This window comes from Harmonia axyridis, chromosome X, assembly GCF_914767665.1.
Source record: "Harmonia axyridis chromosome X, icHarAxyr1.1, whole genome shotgun sequence".
Taxonomy (NCBI): domain Eukaryota; kingdom Metazoa; phylum Arthropoda; class Insecta; order Coleoptera; family Coccinellidae; genus Harmonia; species Harmonia axyridis.
In genome coordinates, this window is record NC_059508.1 from 11,253,777 (window position 1) to 11,274,777 (window position 21,001).

Consider the following 21,001-nt stretch of genomic DNA (forward strand, 5'->3'; position numbering starts at 1 on the left):
GTATATTAGATTATTATTTTAAAATACGTTAAATTAAAATCAAAAATCGACGTGTTTCAGGATTATTTCTTAAAATGGTCTGTTTAGGTAAAAATGAATTTGTTCCATACTTTAGGGACACAGTGTATAATGCTGGCATGTTGGAATCTTGAGATGCAGTGTTAAACAAAATCGAAAATCAATAATATGAGATAAAATAATATCCAAATAATAGACAAGTTCATCCCTGATATAAAAATCGATCTAAGAAAGTTCTAAATTCATGTAAAAATTAAAATCGAGTTGACATAACGGTTAATCCAAAAGGGATAGACTTTTTATTTGGATTAGCTCTATTTGATGTCCATTCCATAAATATAATTGCAACCACGTGGTCGACTGGTGAAAAAGAAGAAATCAACAATGTGTCATACCGAGACAAATATTCCGTACGCGTAATTATTAATCACGTATGAAATCATCGTGCAATATCGTTTGAAGGCTCGATGGACGACGCAACGAAATAACATTTAAGACCTTCGATTTTATCGGTCGATGTGAAAAACCCAGAGAGAACGAATTCCATTGCGAAGGAACACGCCTTTTACGCTATTATGTGCAAGGAAAATAGTGACCTTAAATTGGCCCTAACGAATCTCATTGAATAAATTCGATACGTATAGAAAGGACTGATCGATACAATCCCACAATTCTCCCCACACGTGCCAATCGACTCTCTATGGCATTTTGCTCGAACTCGGGAATGCCCAATCGAACCAGACGAAAACAAAAATTTCGATTTTTCATGGCAAAAATTTTTTTTTACATTCAAAATATTTCTTTAGAGTGAAAAAAATTAACAACATAGAAAGTTTTTTCATTCCTTGACTTTTCCACGTCTTTCCTCGTCTAAAAAACGCCAATTCAAAGAGATCATACTGCATACAAATGACAGTAATAACATGACCATTATTTGTTAAGATTTAATAAGCAACAGTAAAGCTGTAGTTATTATGGTTTCTGTTAGTATATGCGGTTATTTAAATAATTCTCTTTCCAATATCGCTTTGAGATATGGGTGTACAAGTAGGCGTGTTCGAAATTTTTCGCTCTAATTTATCTGAATTCTGATTTCATATTTTTCTAGAGTCTGCTATTTTTCGTAGACGCAAGATACATACCTGAAACCGCAGCATATCTTAGATGAGAGCTTGTTCTTTGAAAAACGTTTGTATTTGCAGGGTCTCTGACGAATATTTCAGGAGATATAACGATTTTTCTATAGAAATTCAGTTTTTACTGATTTTTCCCAAAGTTCGAGTTCAAATTGCCTCCAAACTGTGAGGTTTACGAAAAATCTGTGACCGGTGTTAGAAATGACGATCCGTGATTAGCCGAATTTCGAGCTCACCTGAAAATTTTTTGTCGAAACATATTTCTAAAATTTAGAATTGGAAAATTAAAAAATTGAAGAAATTAAAAGTTCCTTCATGGAACTATTGTACCATTTTATTGATTGATTGGATCACTTAGATCACGGAAATGCTCGCAGTTGAACGATTAGTTCATTATTTCATAAATTATAGGTTATTAACTGAAATTTTCAAAAAAAAATTGATATTTTTCTAGAGGCTGCAATTTCTCGTGGACGCAAGATATAGGCCTGAAACCGCAGCATATCCTAGATCAGAGTTCGTTCTTCGAAAAACGTTCTTATTTGCGAGATCTGTGACGAATATATCAGGAGATATTACGATTTTTCTATAGAAATTCAATTTTTACTGATTTTTCCCAAATTTCGAGTTGAAATTGCCTCAAAACTATGAGGTTTACGAAAAATCGGTGACCGATTTGAGAAAGGACGACCCCTGATTAGCCGAATTTCGATCTCACCTGAAAAATTTTTTGTCGAAAAATTTAGAAAATTGAAAGTTCCTTCACGGGACTATTGTACCATTTTATTGATTGATTCGATTATTTAGATCGCGAAAACGCTTGCAGTTTGGCGATTAGTACATTCTTTCCGAAATTATAGGTAAAAATCTGAAATTTTCGAAAAAAAACACAAAATTTTCCATACCTAACCCTTAAAATATTTCAAAAAATTGAAAGTTCCTTCATGGGAGATCCTCTTCTTAAAATTGGACTTTCACTGTTTATAGAAGACACTTTATACATCATTGTTAACAATGATTTGCTAATAATATATTAACAACTACTCATGTTATTTCTAAACTGAAACTTTTGCAAATTTCTTATGAAACCTATTTGAATACTATAGAAGTTAGTTTTATAGTTTCTTCATAAATGAAGTGGCATTAGGTATCAACGATACTTAACAGTAGGTATCACTAATACTTTTTGAATAACAATTTCTTTCGAAAGCTAACTGGGATATAAGTAACTTTTTGCTAAAAAATGAAAGCAACTAAAATACAGTATCTGAAGTAAATAACCAAATCTACACTATGACGCAACTCAACACTCTGGCGAAATCTTCCTGGTTTGGAACATTCCAAAAGTTTCTTCGAAACTTCGACGCTGCGAGATCCAAGGAGTACCTGGATCTCAGCAAGAATACACTACACCTCCGCAATGTCATCCTAGAATGGGTCTAGCAGGAAATGACAAGTGCAGATTTTGTGGGGTGGAGAAGAAAACTCAGGATCACCTTGTGATGGAATGCCTCGCCATCACTAGCCAACGCAAAATCTGCTTTGGACAAGAAACTTGTAGAAATGAGGAAGTAACCTCTTTGAAGCCATCCCAGATACTGGAGTTGTTTAGAACCCTGGAATTGGAAGGCGAGCTGTAGATCACGTTATGGACGAAATAGCTCTGATGGAGGGCACAATAGGCCATTAGGTCGCAGTGAAACAAAATCTCCAAAAAAATGATAACATTGTGTTTATAGTAATAATGATCGCTGATGATCATTAAGAAAAAACTTTGTTGTTTGTTAGCAGACTAAATTGAGTATATTGATGCAAGAATCTATAATACTGAAAAACGTCGATAATTACTGGAATATCTTTCTCAATATTAGGCATTCCATGAACAAGTTAGTTTCTCAAAAGGCTGTAATATGCTATCAATGCTTCTACCTTTTTTTTCAATTCGAGTTGATGATTTCCAAGTCACAACAATATAGTCGTCATCAAAGCGCTGTCCTAATTGAACAAACACCGAAACACATTAGGAAAAGGTCTTGGGCGTGCCAGTTCTATCTGCACATGTTTAATGCGAGCCTGGCAAACCCGTCTTATCACACGTATCGGTATAATTATCGTCCTCCTAATCAAGCCGAATGATAAAAGAACGTACGAGCCAGCATACAAAGTACGTAGGAAGGCTAGACAGCCAGGAAGGCAGCAGCATCACACATCAGGGGTTGGAAAATGCATAGCTGCGATCATCCAGTCGCACGAAGGTGCAGTATAGAGCCATAAAGAGGAGATAAGGTGTTATCTAGTCCCCGCTAATTGAAAGCTAATTGGCCTACTCCGGCAGTTTGGCAGAGAATGAACCGGAGGCCGCAGGCGTAATGCAGATTTGTCGGCCGTGTGTGGCACAACTTCGGACCCCCAGGCAAAGATAAACTGCTGGAAGCCACCGACCGCGATCCAATTGTCTGAAGATTTAACTGTTTCACAAATTACCTGTTTTTGCCGTAAATTTTCCTGCGACCGGTTTAACTGCACCACCGACGCGAAGAACTTACCGGTACGTGATCATTAAACAGCCCCCCTCGATTAACAATTTTATCGAAGAAAGTTTATTATGAAACATGGTCCTTCGGATCGGTGATAGAAACGCAGTATTTGGAGCTTTTTCGAGATAACGAAAGTAAAATGAAATATTTCCAGTTAGCGGCGGATTCACCTCAGATCTTATTTATTTTCTAGCCTCTCTTCTCATTTCTTCCCTTTCTTCCACGGTTGCTTTCAAGATAAGTTTAACTTCTGTCGTTTTAATTTTCCACAAGTCTTTGCAGTTAGGTATTTTGTTCTGCATAGAGGTGCCTTTTGCTCGTTCTGACTGAGATTTCCTATATTCTGCTTAGCAAAATGTTTCAATAAACTTTCTGCATGTTTCTTTGTTATCTCTTCAATGGTTTCAGTCTTCAGGTCGTCTGTTATCTGTTGGTAGCTCACGTATTATCCTATGATATGTTCAGTTATTTTATTGTTTTGTCTCTGTAATATCTTCTTCTAGGAGTTTTTTACATTGTATCATGTACTTTCTGCATATATGGTAATTGTTATTACCTTCATTATTGTCGTTTTGGTTTCCATAGATGATTTGCTCGTTGGATTCAATAATGGATATAAGCTGCAATTGCTTCATTCTCTTCGTATTATTTTTCCAATCGTTTGGTGGATCTTATGCTTGGGTGTTATTTAATCTCAGGGTCTATTGATAGGAATTTGGAGCATTTAAAACATCAAACTCGAATTGTTAAGTTTTTTCTATTCTTCAGTTTTCTGACAGTCTCTGATTTGTTGGTTGCTGACGTACCATGGAGCTCCTATGGCATGTCCAATTACTTTATTGACTGCACTGTGTATGGTCCCTTTTTTGGAGTATCATTGTCGATAATGAAGATTACGAAAATGCTTACAGTTCAGCGATTACACCATTATTTCAGAAATTATAGCTTGAGAACTGAAATTTTCAAAGAGATTTTGATAATATTCTGGAGCCTGCCAACTATCCTTGAGGCAAGATACGAACTTGAATCCTCACTATGTTTTAGATCACAGCATGATTTATGAAAAACGTTTTTATTCGAGGGGGCTGTGACAAATATTTTAGGAGATATGACGATTATTGTGTAGATATTCAATTTTGACGGTTTCCTCCAAATTTCGAGTTCAAAATTTTCATAAACTAAAAATTATCGGTTGTAAACTGAAATTTTCAAAAAAATTTTCATAATATTCTGGAGGCTGCAAACTTGAGCTCTGAGGCTTGAGGCAAAATACAGACTTAAAACGTCAATAGGTTTCAGATCATAGCTTGATTCATAAAAACGATTGTATTCGGGGGGGCTGTGAGCAATATTTTAGGAGATATATGGAATATTGTGTAGAGATTCAATTTTTAGGGTTTTTTTCTCCACTCTCTTCATTATTTTAGTTTAATTTCACAAAGATGGGTTCAATAATGGATATAAGTCTAGATGTAAGCCAATGCTTCATTTTGTTGCCCATCGTACATGGGATATCTAAAACAAAAATATTTAGGGGATCCATTAGAGAACCTTGTGGTACACCTGATTTAATGTTCCTTGTTGTCGATCTGTGTGTAAACTCTGAGTCCTGTAATTGCTAGATACGAGACCACTATTTTTATCAGCTCCATGGTAATTTGAGTTTTTCTTCATTTTATATATCATTGGTGCCACATCTGAATAAAGTGCTTGTTTCGCTCTTCCAATAAGGTGGAAGTGCTTACACTCTCGAAACACCTTTTCGACAACGATATTGTCATCATCATCAGGCGTATATTCTGTTTTAAATTAGCAGCATTGTGCTAGGTTGAAAGAAGTGGATATAAATATGAAAAACCCCAGTGGAGATAGAGCACGTTGTAAAAAAAACCCAACCAAAATGAAAAGCCCCCTTTTTGTGGAGAAGTGATGAGGGTTGAGCGTTCTTCGCAATTAATTTGTATGGAAATAAACCCAGAAGGCCTTTCGTGGTTAGAAAGGACGTCTGCAATAACAACTAAATGAATTAAAAGTAGTAGAATACATTAAATCGGAGAGGGGTCAAGCTGATAGCTGAGATACAAATTAAGATATTCTAATGGGGCGCCTAACAAGAACACGGACACATTCACCATCCTCCCTCGTTGCTCTTCTTCAGGGATGATATGGACCCGCAATAGATGCTGCCTAATCTGTAAGATACGTCCGTTCGGCCACAGCCAAATTAATTCCAAAGAGGGTTAAAGTGACCATTCTGATTCAGCTCGCAGAAGAAGTGATTCGAATCGGCAGTGAATTTGTTCGTGGATCAAATATCTCGATCTCCGATTGTGGAAGATAGGAAAATAATGACCGGAATTTTACTTCTTCACTTTGCTATTTATATGTAATTGATTCTTCTCAAAATACTTTGTCCGTAAAGTAAGGAACAAATTCATTTTTAGCTAAACAGACCATTCTGAGAAATAATCCTGAAACACGTCGATTTTTATTTTAATTTACCGTATTTTAAAATAACAATCTAATATACAGGGTGAATTATTTTCGAGTAATGACGCCACCGTCATTTTTTTCAAATGATGGAACACCCCTATTTTGTCTCAATTTTCCGATTACTCTAGCTGAGCTGATTCCAAAAATGTATCACATGTTGATTCCAATTGGTACAGGGTGGACAACAATACAATAGTTTTGTGTGTACTCATAAAGTAACGCGTGACATTCTTTATTAGTTAAATTAACAATATTATCAAAAATACTTATTGTTTTGAATGTAACACTCTCTAGTTTGTTACATTTTTTAAATTAATAAAAATGTATAAAAATAAGGAATAATTTCTTTCATATTCTGTCTGCTAGACCACAAGTACCAAACATTTTTGGAAACAGCTCATTTTTATTCATCTAAAAATGTAACAAACTACAGGGTGTTACATTCAAACCAATTGCCGCTAGACAACATATTTCTAACATCTATGCACTTACCATCAGTTGGTGCAACAATCTCTAATGCTTTAGGACCAAGACCGGAAAACTCATATGGATTTTCAATGCCAAAACTGACCTTTTGACCATTCAGGTTAGAATGAAGGGCGAAAGGATATACATGGAAAATCGAAGTGTTGACGTGAATATTTCAAGACATACGAAAGGTCATGCACAGAAAACGAGATCGCCTCTAACACGTGTGGCTCAAAAACACCTCTCACTTGTACTGAATTTTGTAAATATATATGTGGCAATGAGTAATGATTGGAAGCTTAGACGCCGTATTACTACAGGGGTGGCTTCCAAGCTGAATATAATAGAGAACTAGTGAGCTACAGTAGATCTACATAGTCGGCATTGCACACAAAACAAAGGCTTGGCTTGATATTCAAGATACTTGTCTCAAGCTCAAGTAGCTTGAGCTTGACTTGAAATCCACTCTAGTTCAAGTCAAGTAGTAGTTTTTCAATGTAAACTCAAGTACTTAATAAATATATACTTGACTGTCAAGTACTTAATAAATATATACGTGACTGTCAAGTACTTCATAAATATATACTTGACTTGACTTGAAAAACTACTACTTGACTTGAACTTGGCTTGATTTCAAGTGAAGCTCAAACTACATGAGCTTGAGCAAAGTAGCTTGAATATCAAGCCAAGCCGTGAATCCCTAATTTTCCGTGTCAAACCTAAACATTTTCTGAGTTTTATAGTTTGATGAGAAATGTATATAGGTCATGTGATATAATTTGAAAAGAGAAAAAAAGTGATTTTATTTGTTCCAGAAATTTTTATGGTTTACGTTTGAAAAACTACAATTTTGTATTATGACTTCAAAACTAATTGCAATAAATAAAAATTATCACACCCATGGATTCTAGTGAAAAAATATTTTTTGTTTTATGCTTATAGCAACAGTAATGAAAAATTCAGAGAATTTTTCATTTCACGCGATTTTCAAATTTTTTCTTATAGCTTCACAACAGTTAAACTCATAAGATAGCAGTTTTCCCTGAATTAATTGTTTCAAAAATCGAGCCCGAAAATGTGTTCATTTTTTTCTATCTGAAAGGGATTCTGAGATCCTCTAACTAGACAACGAATTTGGAACACTATTCTTTTTTCAATGCTTGATAAGATGAATTTTCATTTCTTTGAAGTTAGTATTCATTGCTGTTAATGTTTTATAACTTTTCTATTAGGAAAATGAATCTGTTCAAAGTCTCAAAATAACTAGATAATTTTTGAAGTCAAAGGTGTTTATTTCAAAATGAAGTCATAATAGATAGGGATTCACGGCTTGGCTTGATATTCAAGCTACTTGGCTCAAGTTCAAGCTCAAATAGCTTGAGCTTGACTTGAAATCAACTCAAGTTCAAGTCAAGTAGTAATTTTTCAATATCAAGTCAAGTATTCATTTATCAAGTACTTGACTTGACATTGAAAAACTTCGATTTGACATGAACTTGAGTTGATTTCAAGTCAAGCTCAAACTACTTGAGTTTGAGCTTGAGTCAAGTAGTTTGAATATCACGCCAAGTCGTGAATCCCTAATAATAGGTGTGATATATTCGGATTGCAAGTCTTTTTTGTATATTTAATTACTATCCTTTTAGTCGAATTGAGATGAATCGTTGTTTGGGTAAATTTTTACGAAACGGCTCCTTCGTAATTTTACTTTTTTATTATTTTTCATTGAGAATGAGCTTTCTAGAATCATTCTTGATGGTTTTCAATGATGGCAAACAAGTATTTTAAATTTTTTTTTCTATTTGAAGAAGATTCATGGAAATCTGCTTCGAACTAATTCGTCAGGATTAACAACCATAAAAATCTCCTAACCTAGCCTAACAGATAATAGGTTAGGTTAGGTTTGGTTGGGTTTGGTAAGGTTTGGTTAGGTTAGGTTAGGTTAGGAATGATTTTAAATGGTTTTTAATGTTGGTAAACTAGTTTCCACGATTCTTCTTTGAATTAAAAACAGATATTACGGTCCTGTAGGGTAGTCTGGTCCAGTTCGGGAGCAGGTTGCGCGGGCCACAATCCGAGGGATAAGCGGCAAACGATGACGCGTTGGTGTATTGGCTACTTGTTGATACCACATCGAAGGAAGCGTGTCGAAGGCGTGGAGGCATCGCCGAGCAACGAATCGGCCAACAACGGGCGCAGAACCCGCGGATGCGCTCACCGGAGTTGCGTGCACATGACCAACCAGCCTACCCGGACCGTTCGCCAAGAACGCCCACCGGCTGCTTCTGTCAATGCGCCTCTCACCTTTCATTAGTCACTAGTCGGTGTTTACGGCAAGCGTGCCAACCGTCTGAAAAAAAATACCGCTCGCGTCGTGGGTGACACCGGTGACGACAGTGTCCTTATATATACAGTGTGTGCCAGCCAGCGATGCTGCCCTACCAGGCTGTGGCCATGGACTATGCCGTCTCTCCAGGCTTTCAAAGGCATCAACCCCCTATTGGTTTGGGGGTCAACATTAATCCGGCCTTCACCCACTCCTGGTTCGTACCAGCGGATCTGTGTGTCCCCTACAAACAGACTCCTCTCCTCGAAACAGGGCATGTTTACTTGTATTATCTGCTTTTAGTCTAAACTTGCCTTAAAAAAAACACCTTGACCCACTGTTTTTCCTTCTACTCAGCCCTACTGGTCTTCCTAGTACTAATGTCAACCTGAGATTAACCAACCTAGGGTGATTCTTCATCTTTTTAATCATCATTTGAGGTAGATCTTCGTAGCTGATAATTTCAAATTGGCCAGCTATGACGAGTATTCTATTCTAAATATTAAGCAAAAACTATTTCTGTTACGTTCGCATTATCACTCATTTTCTTAAGGTACCTACAGGGAAGTCCTATATGATCTTTGAGAGTATCCTAATAATCTCCATTTATATTTCATTGATGTCTGTCATCTGTCACTTGAAACAGATGATTCTTAAGGGTATGGATCACTCCAAGAAGTTTTTTGCCACAACAGAGATCAAAATTGTGCGATCCTTGCTAAAAAATCTTTTGGAGGCAAGATTCTAAAGATTTAGTGTAAAATACGAACAAAAATTGTTTTCCTTTGCGTCCAATCTACATTTTCATATAAATTATCACCTGTGACATGAAACATTCGTGCAAGAAAAATTTCAATTCGAAATAGAATCCTTAAAAGGTATAAATTACTCTGAAAAGTTCCTTTGCAACAACAGCAACGGAGAATGATTGATCTCTGCAGAGACATTTTCTTGGGGCTTCCTGAGAAAAACAATACAAATTCTAATTTAAGTATAATAAAGGGTAAAATTCCTGAAAAATCATTCATTTTCCATTAAAAATGTCATCTGTATGTTATAAAACTTTCCTAAAAGGGACAAATTAAAGGCGAACAATATCTGAATATCTCCAAAGAGTTTCTTTGCAACAACAGATATCAAAAATGTTTATGTCTGCAAAAACATGAATCTCAGAAGGAAACAACTTACTTAACTGTAATATCTAGATTCTGCCATATGGAGGAATAAGCTAACTAAGAAATCATGTCATAAAGGGTCTATCGGTCATTAAATAAAAGAAATCTCCAATTGCAAAGTTTTTGAACCCGGTTCCTGCGCCATTTCGCTCACCTATCATTTTCACCTTGAAATTTAAATAAAACATTTTAATGTAACTCACTTACAAAAAACGAGAGACTTAGTATTATTTCTGATCCAATATTATACAGGTTGATAGATGATAACTGATAGATTGAGGGAATGTTTTTGTGAGAAATTTAACTGTGAAAATAAAAGCATTATTATTATAAACATAATTTTTTGTAAAAAATAACTATTGCTAAATTTCATTTGATCGTTCGTTAAAAATGTCACATCCAAGTGAGCCTCAGCAAGCTTGATTTATACAGACAGGACAATCATGGGAGATAGTTCTTGTGGGGGAAATCCACTGGACAAACAAGAGCCTCGCCAATCAAACCAAATAACTGTCAAATTCGTATGTGGAAATCTGAAAACGTTTATTGGATTTATGGGCATTTCGCACATTCTTTTTTATGGTGCCACTCCAGAAAAAAAAGGGGACCGTTCCCGATAATACTATTATGCCGCCGGTAATGCCCTTTGAGGGAATACTGTGAAATGAAACGGAAACACAGCCCATACACCCACTGTTTGGATTTGTTGATTTCAACGTCTATTTCCTTGCCTCCTGAGGCTATTTCAATCACGTGTTGAGATTTTGGCAAACATTGATGATTCATCATTTTTTTTCTCGTCTTAGAGGAAATGTTGGAAAAGTGCCATGTCATTCTTTGTATACTCACTAGGTATCTACACTAATTGACTTGTAATTGATGTGGAAGAAGATGAAAAACCACCTGTTCCTGCTACAATGCCTATATCCTACGAAAATAAATCGACATAATCGTTATCCTTAAATGGAATTTTATGATATAACTGTCGACGGATCATAGTTCGAAAATCTTCTTTTTATAGAGCCATCAAATTGAAATACTTTTTAGCAAATCAAAATTTCATGACTCGTAAAAAATGTGATATCAAGAAGGTGGACAATTATCGTATTTTTCCCTACGTTTATTATTTCGATTAGAGGGCATAAAGATTATTTGCTCGATGAATTATGTCAATATTTGAGACGTGATATCTGCGGGAACTCTGGAATATTTACGTATTTTCTTTTCACGATGGAAATAGTATTTGATCGATGGACATATCAATATTGCTTCAATTGTTTTCTTCGATCAGCAAATTTTTCTGGAAGAGTTTCTAAATTCGCTTTTTATAATGTAACTTAATTTTTCGTCGAATTTTTTTTTCGTTGACTAAGTTTGATTTGAATTTTGGATTATTTTCATCAGAAAAGGATATGATATGAATGAAAAATACAAAACTAAGCTGTATTAGATAAATAAGAATTAGAATGATTTGAAAATTGGTATATGATGAAAAGAATAGTAAATTTCTAATATAAATTTGCCTTTAACTTCCTAATTCCACAATTCATTATTTATGACAAAATTATTTCAAAAACTTGCCAAATTCTTTCGTTAGTATGCAGCCACTAGTTTTGTTACAGCAGATTTCGATTTGAAAGGGGAAAGAAACGATGAAAGGAAAATAATGAATTATTATTATTGTAATTAAATTCAAAATTTCAGTAGAAAAATGTGTTCATAAATTATTTTTGAACCTCCACCATTCCTTATATAAGCACGTGCCCCGTTTATTATTTCTTCAGCTGTTACTTTCCACCTGAAATTTACACTCAATTCTCGCTGCTTTGTCTATTCTAACGGTGTAAGTTCCGGACTTCGCGATGGCCACAAAAATAATCCAAAATTATAATCAAATTTGGCAACGTAGAAAAAATTGACGAGAATTGAACTAAGGTACGATATCTTAAAAAATCAACAAGAACTCAAATATCTCGTAAACTATTGATTTTTGGTTTTCACTAAATATGGCTCAAACGACAGCAAATGAGTCATACTAACACGTCCTCACGTTCTAATTTGGAGAATCCCTGTATTTACATATCTGGTATACATAGTCGGCTGATAGATCAGAAAAAATATTCTGCAATCGTATTTATGACAAGAAGGAGGAATCCTGATTGGAAAGAAAACAGAATCAAATTCGATTAAATGTCCCCAGTGCATTATTTGCGGTTACTGGCCCGAAAGATACGTTCTGTCAGCAGAGGTTCTTGCTCAATTTGCGACATTTGCAAGGGACACGAACAAGCCTGTATAGGAAAGGAAATCAAAAGAGGAGAAACTTCCATGTCTCACATGGTTGGATATTTTCTTTCGTTCTGAATAACGCTTTGGGAAATACCAGAAGCAATTATTTTGAAGAATTTGTAACAGTTTTAAGTGTTTTTCAAATCAAATTCAGTTAGATTCATTGAACACGTAAAAATGTTTTCAATTCGTATAAATAACATACCTATTTCAACTGAATAGCAATCGAAAAAGTCAAATTCGAAGAGACTGCCAAAAATGCAATTTGTGAAATGTTGCGTAAGTGACGTCATTTGGACGTATGAAGGGCTGCCAATTCACACTATGCCAACTTTTCCATATATTTAGACTTTACGCAGTGAACAAATAGAATATATATAAGTTTACATAAAAAATACGTATAATAAAAGGTAACAAAGTCGAAGTCCAAAATATTTGCTTACAAAATTCATTAGGTCGAATAAAGATACCTACTTTGTTTGGGTACATAGAATATTGTACCCAAACAAATCATTTTTATTCGACAAAAAGAACTTTGTTACCTTTCATTTATATGTACATATTTGTTACTTTATCACCTGGGTACTGCAATCAGTGTAGAATACTTGCGTACCAAGTACTGTTACTCGAGTAAAGATGATTTTTTTGGGTACAATATTCTCTATACCCAAAAAAAAATCATAAAGATGATTTGTATGGGTACAATGTTCTATGTACTCAAAAAATCATTTTTATTCGACTAAATAGGGATTCTCGGCTTGACTTGGCTTCAAGTCAAGTAGCTTGAATATCAAGTCAAGTCGTGAATCCCCAAATGAACTTTGTAACTTGACTTGAAATCAACTCAAGTTCAAGTCAAGTAGTAGTTTTTCAATGTCAAGTATGTATTTATCAAATACATTAAAAAACTACTATTTGACTTAACTTGACTTAATTTCAAGTCAAACTCAAATCAAGTAGCTTGAATATCAAGTCAAGTCGTGAATCCCTACAATAACGAACTTTGTAACTTTTTATTTGTCACTTCCACTTATACCTTTTCAATTGGTTTTCTTTGAAGCCTTGATAAGTTCTGAATATATTTAGTAGATGAAACATTGGCTTGGTCCAAATTGATCACCTGAATACAATGATCCCAACCCGGTAATTAGGGATTCACGGCTTGGCTTAATTTTCAAGCTACTTGGCTTGAGCTTGACTGGATTTCAAGTCAAGCCCAAGTCAAGTAGTAGTTTTTCAATCTCAAGTCAAGTATTTATTGTTCTTGAATCATATTAAGCTACTTGATTTTTAGCAGTTTCATTGTGTAGTGTCACATCAATAGAAAATGATGAAATGAGAAGGAACCTTGCAAAAAACACTTTTATTTATTAAACATATTGTATAAAAGAACCCAAAATATCAACTTTTTAGAAATAGTAACATAAATTAAATCACTATAAATCATAATACAATAAAAAATAATAAAAAAATAAAGTTTCTTAATATTGAGAAACCTCCAGGCTTTGTTTGATTTCATAATATTCCATCCAGGATCTAAGACACATGAGGCATCTTATAGATTTGTCGCCTAACCTATTGCGGGTTCATGAAACTTGAAACTGCGTAAGATGCCGTGCGACGCTCAAATAATATCAAGTAGCTTGATATCAAGTCAAGCAATAAATATCTAAAATCAAGTCAAGTCAAGCTCAAGTATGTAATTTTTCAAGAGCTTGATTCTCAAGTAAAGTAGTTGGTCAAAATGTCAAGCTACTTGGCTTGATGAATTCCTACCAGTAATTTGAACTTCTCTGTACTTTTTCGACATATCAGTATACTCTGCTAAAATGATCGTGATAAGATAACAGCGTCGTTTTATCATAGAAGTATAGGGAGTGACTAAAACCTAAAACACGTTGAAGACATGCAGTGGTCAAATTGATCCTTCGACAATTCCATCTTTCCCTTCCAGTTAGCCTCAAAACAAAAAAACCCCTGTATGCACCGTAAAGAGGGACGGAGGGTCCTGAAAGCCGGCATTCAGGAGTCCCTAGGGATACCCTGGTGATTAGCTTGACACGCGAACTCACGTACGTCGACCATAAACTGGACCATCCGCGGTTGCCAGTCAGCAGTCCAAGACTGGCGAATGTTCGGAAGACGTGGGTCATTCTGGAAGTCAATCACCACATCGGAGGGCCAGTGTCGGCACTCCAACGGCGGACCTGGTGCCAGTAAAGATAAAAGGCGCCTCCCTCGGGGATTTGGAGGTGTCGCCAGGTATGTGGGGCGCCCGATAGATAACCTAATAATCGGAACGGAGGGACAAGTCTCTCAGGGACGGAGGGGAATGACGGTTGAAGTAACATAGGCCAATTTCTACCAATTTCGCCCGAGTTCGCCTTAATTTTGTTTTCACACGCTGGCCCTTCGAGCCGGATAGGGGCGCTGCAAATTGAGCGAGAGGAGATGCCGACGAAACATGGTCTTTTTTTCACGATTATGTACCGCTGGTTCGGTAACGAGAGGGCATTATAATCCGATTTCTTATTCTGGCGGAATGGTGCCCCGTCAAAGTCGATCCTGCCAAAAAAAAAGGAAGATTGGAGGGTGAATTCATGTATAGGAGTAGTCTCTTTTATTATGTAACCAACAATTTTTTCGCAACGTATAGCTTCTTAAGATTTTCAACATTTTGAATAACTAAACTGAGTGATTGACAAATTTCATATATATGTGGGAATGAGTAGTTGTTAGGGATTCACGGCTTGGCTTGATTTTCAACCTACTTGGCTTGAGCTTGACTTGATTTCAAATCAAGCCCAAGTCAAGTGGTAGTTTTTCAATCTCAAGCCAAGTCCATATTTATTAATCAAGTACTTGAATCATAGCAAGCTACATGATTTTTAGCAGTTTTATTGTGTAGTGTCACATCAATAAAAAAATTATGAAGTGAGAAGGAACCTTGCAAAAAATACTTTTATTTATTGTAGAAAGAACCGAAAATATCTACTTTTTTGAGATAGAAACATAACAAAGTAAAAATAATGAAAAATGAAGTTTCTTAATATTGAAAAACCTCCAGGCTTTGTTTGATTTCATAATTTTTCATCCATGATCTAAGACACATGAGGCTTCTTATAGATTTGTCGCCTAACCTATTGCGGGTTTTTGTAACTGTAAGAGCTGCTCTGGAAAATCATCTTTCAACAGGAGTTGAAGATGCTGGCGTTGATAAAAAATCCTTGGCTATTTTGGCCAAGTTTGGAAAGATATTTCTGGAACTACCAAAATCTAACAATAGATGTGAGAAAAAAACTACACACTGGCGAATGCTTCAGTCTCTCGGCGCTCGAGAAATCCCCTTATTTAGTCTAAGCGCGCATTAGATAGCAAAAATATATGCCGTGCGACGCGTGAATATCAAGCTCAAGTAATATTCAGTAGCTTGATATCAAGTCAAGCAATGAATATCCAAAATCAAGTCGAGTAGAGCTTAATTTTAGTCAAGTAGTTGGTTAAAATGTCAAGCTACTTGGCTTGATGAATCCCTAGGACTTGTTAACAACATTTTCGATGATTAACGAAAAAAGATGATGAGACTAATAGTTTCAATACAAAGATCACCAAAAGGTTTATACAGGACAAGCAGAGAGATCTTTACAAGAACGAATGTTAATTGATTATTGAGCTCCCTTATTGTTAACATGTACCTATCCCCTTATACATGGTGTTCCCAAATTGGAGGTACATAAGAAAATGGAAGATTCCATTGATAATTTTAATGAAAAAAATCCATAAACATGGGCTGCAAACACTTTGTTTTCGAGATACATCAGGGTATCTGACATTTGATACAAATGGTAATTGGCATTTGACCAGCTGAGCTCAGTTATGTAAGAATGTAAGAAACCCAAAGAACCTACTGATGTGTAGCGAAATGAAACAATTGTTATTCACATAACAAAATAGTGGATACAAGAATAACTAATAATCAAATGGATTTCCACTAAATAACGACTCCAATTCAGTCTTTTTGATACAAGGGCATAACTTGCCGATCTTCCTTCGTTTCCGAAATATGTTACGTTCAAACTCAGTGTAAAGATAAATAACGTTTTATCCGTAAATTCTTGGACAAAAGGTCAATAATTTCCAAAAATCCCCTTCCATTTCAACCTCCTGTCCCAGATAGTAGTAGGTATTGAAATCTGAATTCCCACGTGGATTCCTTTGGTGCCTATAAGAAGAAAAACGGGATAAGGAGAATCGGACAGTATTCCCTAAGGATGTATAAAAGTGAAAACTAACGCATCGAGCAGGAGACCCTACCAGTCCACCGGAAGTCTGATTGGGACTTAAAGAAGGAAGGGAGAATAACTCTTAGACGGCCAATGATTCAGCTATTCATAAAGACAGAATTACTTGTTGAAACAAATGGAAAATTTTGTAAATATTTCTTCCCCGTACACTATGACCTAATTCCGTTAGGATCTACAATAGATTCTGTGAATTTCGTCATTTTCTACAAGTAAAACCTTGAATAGATCATAAATCGGGATATTATGATAGCTGAGATTCCAAAAACCTTGGGAAAATTGATTTCGATAAGATCCTTCCCGAAAATTGGGCAGTCAAAACTAATATCGCTCAAAGGAAGGAGGTGAATGGGGACAATTTAACGATAGCCGAAGAAAAGGAAGGCACGTACACCAAATGCAATCACTGAATCAGTTGGATAGACGGTCCAACTACCCTCATCACTTGATCTCCAATTCTGCTTACTCTGATGATTAGCTGAAATTGGTCAAAGGTGAAATTCGATCGCTGGGGTGGATGAAAATGAGAATACGATTGAACGCTGATCAGCAATAGAATAATAATACGGATATAAATTCATTTTTCCTACAAAATATTACAACTTCTTCATGGTAGAGCTGATTCGATAATTTCATAACACAATATACACCTATAAAATGAATTTTCAATGTTGTTTCAATTGAATCTGATCTATTTCAGCCCTTTCATCTATCTTCACATTCTTCCTAACCTTTCAAATAATCTTAATACCACCCTTTTTTCAGTTATATTATAATAACATACTTTTTTCTTGTTACAGCATCCTAGAGCTGCGGAAAGAAAAGAGCAGAGATGCTGCACGTACAAGAAGAGGAAAAGAAAACTATGAGTTCTATGAACTAGCCAAAATGCTACCACTTCCACAAGCTATAACCTCACAACTAGACAAAGCCAGTATTATACGATTGACTATATCTTACCTGAAACTTAGGGATTTTTCTGGACATGGTGACCCACCATGGAATAGGGACAGTCCACCGCCAAATAAAACTCTCAAAAGTGAGTACTCACTACAAAAATATTGCTAGACATATCCAGTTTGTTGAAAGCATCTGCTTCCTAAAGAACCTCATGTTTTCCAAAGAGACTCCTTCACGTCCTTCTAGAGTTCACTCGTGTTATAGACAATATTATACTGTGAGGGGCCTAAAACAGATCCTTGTGGTACACCTAATTCAATATTCTTTATTTTCGATCTGTTCATTGACTCTTATATTAAAATACGAGTATATTATTTTCGTCGGCTTTGTTGAGAATTCTAATTGCTTCATTTTATGCATCAATCCTTGGATGCCAAATCTTGTCGAACCAAAGTTTCTTCTACACTCGGTATTGAAATCGTATGTTGTAGTTTTGATCATGGCAGAACGACAAGTGGAACAATATGTAGATTTGTTGGCACAATTCGCTGTGGCATGCTTGACTATTCCAAGAATTCGATTGTTTCTCTAAAGAAATTGATATTTGGCCCTGGTGTGAAGCAAATTAGAAAGCAGACACCTTTCGATTAGCATAAGTATTGCAACGAGGACGCGTATGTAGTATTTTATAAGGAATCTTCTTAGAATAGTTGAGCATTAACGAACTTAACGTGCTTTCTACTTCAGTTAACTTGGGGGTTATGACACTGCCCTGAATATAAACTTGGTCCTAGCGAATAATAAAGAGCTGGACGGCCATTTTGTTTTCGTTTAATATTTTAAACCATTCGCTCCAACAGTACGTGATTGTGAATAGTAATATTGTATTGTGCCTAATGTTTATGCAGAAGACCAACACATCGACCAATGCAGGAAATCATTTTGTAATCTCCATACGATGGTCATACAATTATTTCATTTTGGTACTTTTATGGCTCCTGCATTATACTTTCAAATACAGACGTTTTTACTCCGGAAATTTCTGTTACTCCACCCGCCCATAAATTTTGAATTCCTAGTGAAATGACGCTGTACGTGGAATTTTAAACAATTTCTCATAGTACTCAGTATCACATCAGGATGTCCACGTCATGGAAATGACATTCCTTTTCTATCGACGTTTCTTATCTTTTCGCTCATAAATCATTTTGTTAGAACAAGTACGATACAGATCATTGCTCAATAGGTTTACTGCAATTATTCAATAATATCTAATTCGACCACAAAATATTATGCCCTTTCAAGTTGAAAACAACAATCACCATATGGAAGTATTCTTAGAAGGGGACTTACAAAAGAGAATAACCTCAAGCAATAAGACTCTCAAGAAGGAAATCTTATCTGATTTATTAATCAATCTTCATTTATCCCTTGAGACATAATATAATGTTTACGACATATCAAGATAATGGTCAGCATAAACTAATTCCTCTTGAATATTTTGCCGTCTAATGATTTCAACCCGCTTGGCAAATGATTGAACAATTGAATACCAAGAAAAGTGGCATATTTACTTGTATTGCGTTATGGTAATCACAACGTTGCCTTGAACTCAGCTAGCAATTAAATTATATATTGAAAAAATATCATAGAGAGACGTAATTTTGTGTCCTTTTATCAAATGACATTTCAGTGGCCTTTTATCAGTGTCCTTTTTTCAAATTTGATAAAAGGACAATACTTTATCTTTTTTACAAATGTAGTGAATGGACAATAATGTGTCCTTTTTCCAAAGGCGATAAAAGGACAATAATGTGTCCTTTTCCAAAGGCGATAAAAGGACAACACTGTGTCCTCTCAAAATAGGAGATAATCAGTTCTCCCTAAAGTTATGGATGATAAGTTGGAAAAATCTGTTCAATGCAATCAACGTTGTTCGCTTCCTGAACAAATCGTTATGAAGCATTTCGAAGCGTCAGTATAAATATGCAAATAGAATAAAACATAACGCAACGCTGATATAATTCGCGGTTTGTTGATTTGAGCGTCTCAAATCCAATTTGAAAACCGAAAACAAAACCACAGCATCCCTGTTGGATCAATGTCAATTCATTAGGAGACGCCTGGTAAGTAAGAATTAGGAAGAGAGACTAATTCTCAATAATTATTTCACTTAGGGTCCTCTCCTCCACAAGTACACGAATTACGGTTGTAAATTTTCCGAGTTTGGTTTACAATAAGCACCACCTAATTTTATCATCCATGGTCGGGGGTAGAATTGGATTTGTGAGTTTAACAGGGGAGGGTTCATGATTAGATTTGCATGCTGTAGTTAGGGGTTGTTCCGCACCACGCCGTGTGCGGAACTGTCGATGGTGAAGTCGACATTCGTGTCATACGAATTGTGGGAGGTTTGATTTGATTTTGATTTTCAACGCCCACTCGTTAGGATACTTTATGGTTTTATCAGGCGGATCGTGCTGGTGGTATTCAATTTTTTCCACGAAGAAAAGACACGCCTAACACCTTTAACAAGCTTTGCTTGTCTGCATTCTCCCGTCGTTTTGGTATATTAGACGTAGTTTAAGCTGTCCCTGCTCTTAACACCGAAGCATTGAGAAACCAGTAATAATGGGAATTTTTTAAGAGATTGAGAACTTTAGATAATAATAGTTAGGTGTACAACTTAGCTTCTGTCGTTTTGCAATACTCAGATGGCTGTAGATGTCATACAATAAGCTTGGGTATTTGTAAACATAACGTCATCGAAATATTAGTCGATTTGTGTCTGCATCATAAAGTTATTCTCGATTAAACATGTCACTTTACGAGCCAGATTCTCGTCTTTTGCGGGAGGTTTTAATTTCCTGCTTCAATATGAAGAAATCTGCGGCTGAGACTCATCAATGCTCTCAAATACTTACTTTGAGGCCGCTATCGGTGAAAGAACGTGCGGAGAGTGGTTTCAACGCTTCAAGAACGGTGATTTTGACGTCGAAGACCAGCAATGCGGTGGAAGAGTGAAGGTTTTCGAAGATGCAAAATTGAAGGCATTACTTGATCAAGACTCATGTCAAACGCAACAAGAATTGGCAGGATCATTGGAATTGACGCAACAAGCCATTTCAAAACGCCTGAAAGTCATGAATATGATTCAAAAACAAAGAAATTGGGTGCCGTACGAGTTGAAGCCGAGAGATGTTGAACGACGTTTGTTTCTTTGTGAACAGCTGCTGGCAAGGCAAAGACGGGAGGTATTTCTGCATCGCATTGTGACTGGAGACGAAAAATGGGTTCATCACTATAATCCCAGGCGCAGAAAATCATGGGGAAATCCCGGCCATGCTGCCACATCGAC

The 21,001-nt window shown here is 35.9% G+C and overlaps 1 protein-coding gene across 8 annotated transcripts in view; it reads left to right on the forward strand.

The window, feature by feature from the left end:
* Positions 1–21,001, forward strand: part of LOC123685682 (protein trachealess) — a 186,009-nt gene that overhangs the window by 152,649 nt on the left and 12,359 nt on the right. For 6 of the 8 annotated variants that reach the window (XM_045625487.1, XM_045625486.1, XM_045625488.1 and 3 more), the window contains one exon: positions 17,544–17,782. In XM_045625487.1, the coding sequence (XP_045481443.1) occupies positions 17,632–17,782 (151 nt within the window). In that variant the 5' untranslated portion in view covers positions 17,544–17,631. Of the gene's footprint in view, positions 1–8,967; positions 9,253–17,543; positions 17,783–21,001 lie in introns of those variants that run through there. The other 2 variants (XM_045625484.1, XM_045625485.1) reach the window with 2 other exon arrangements.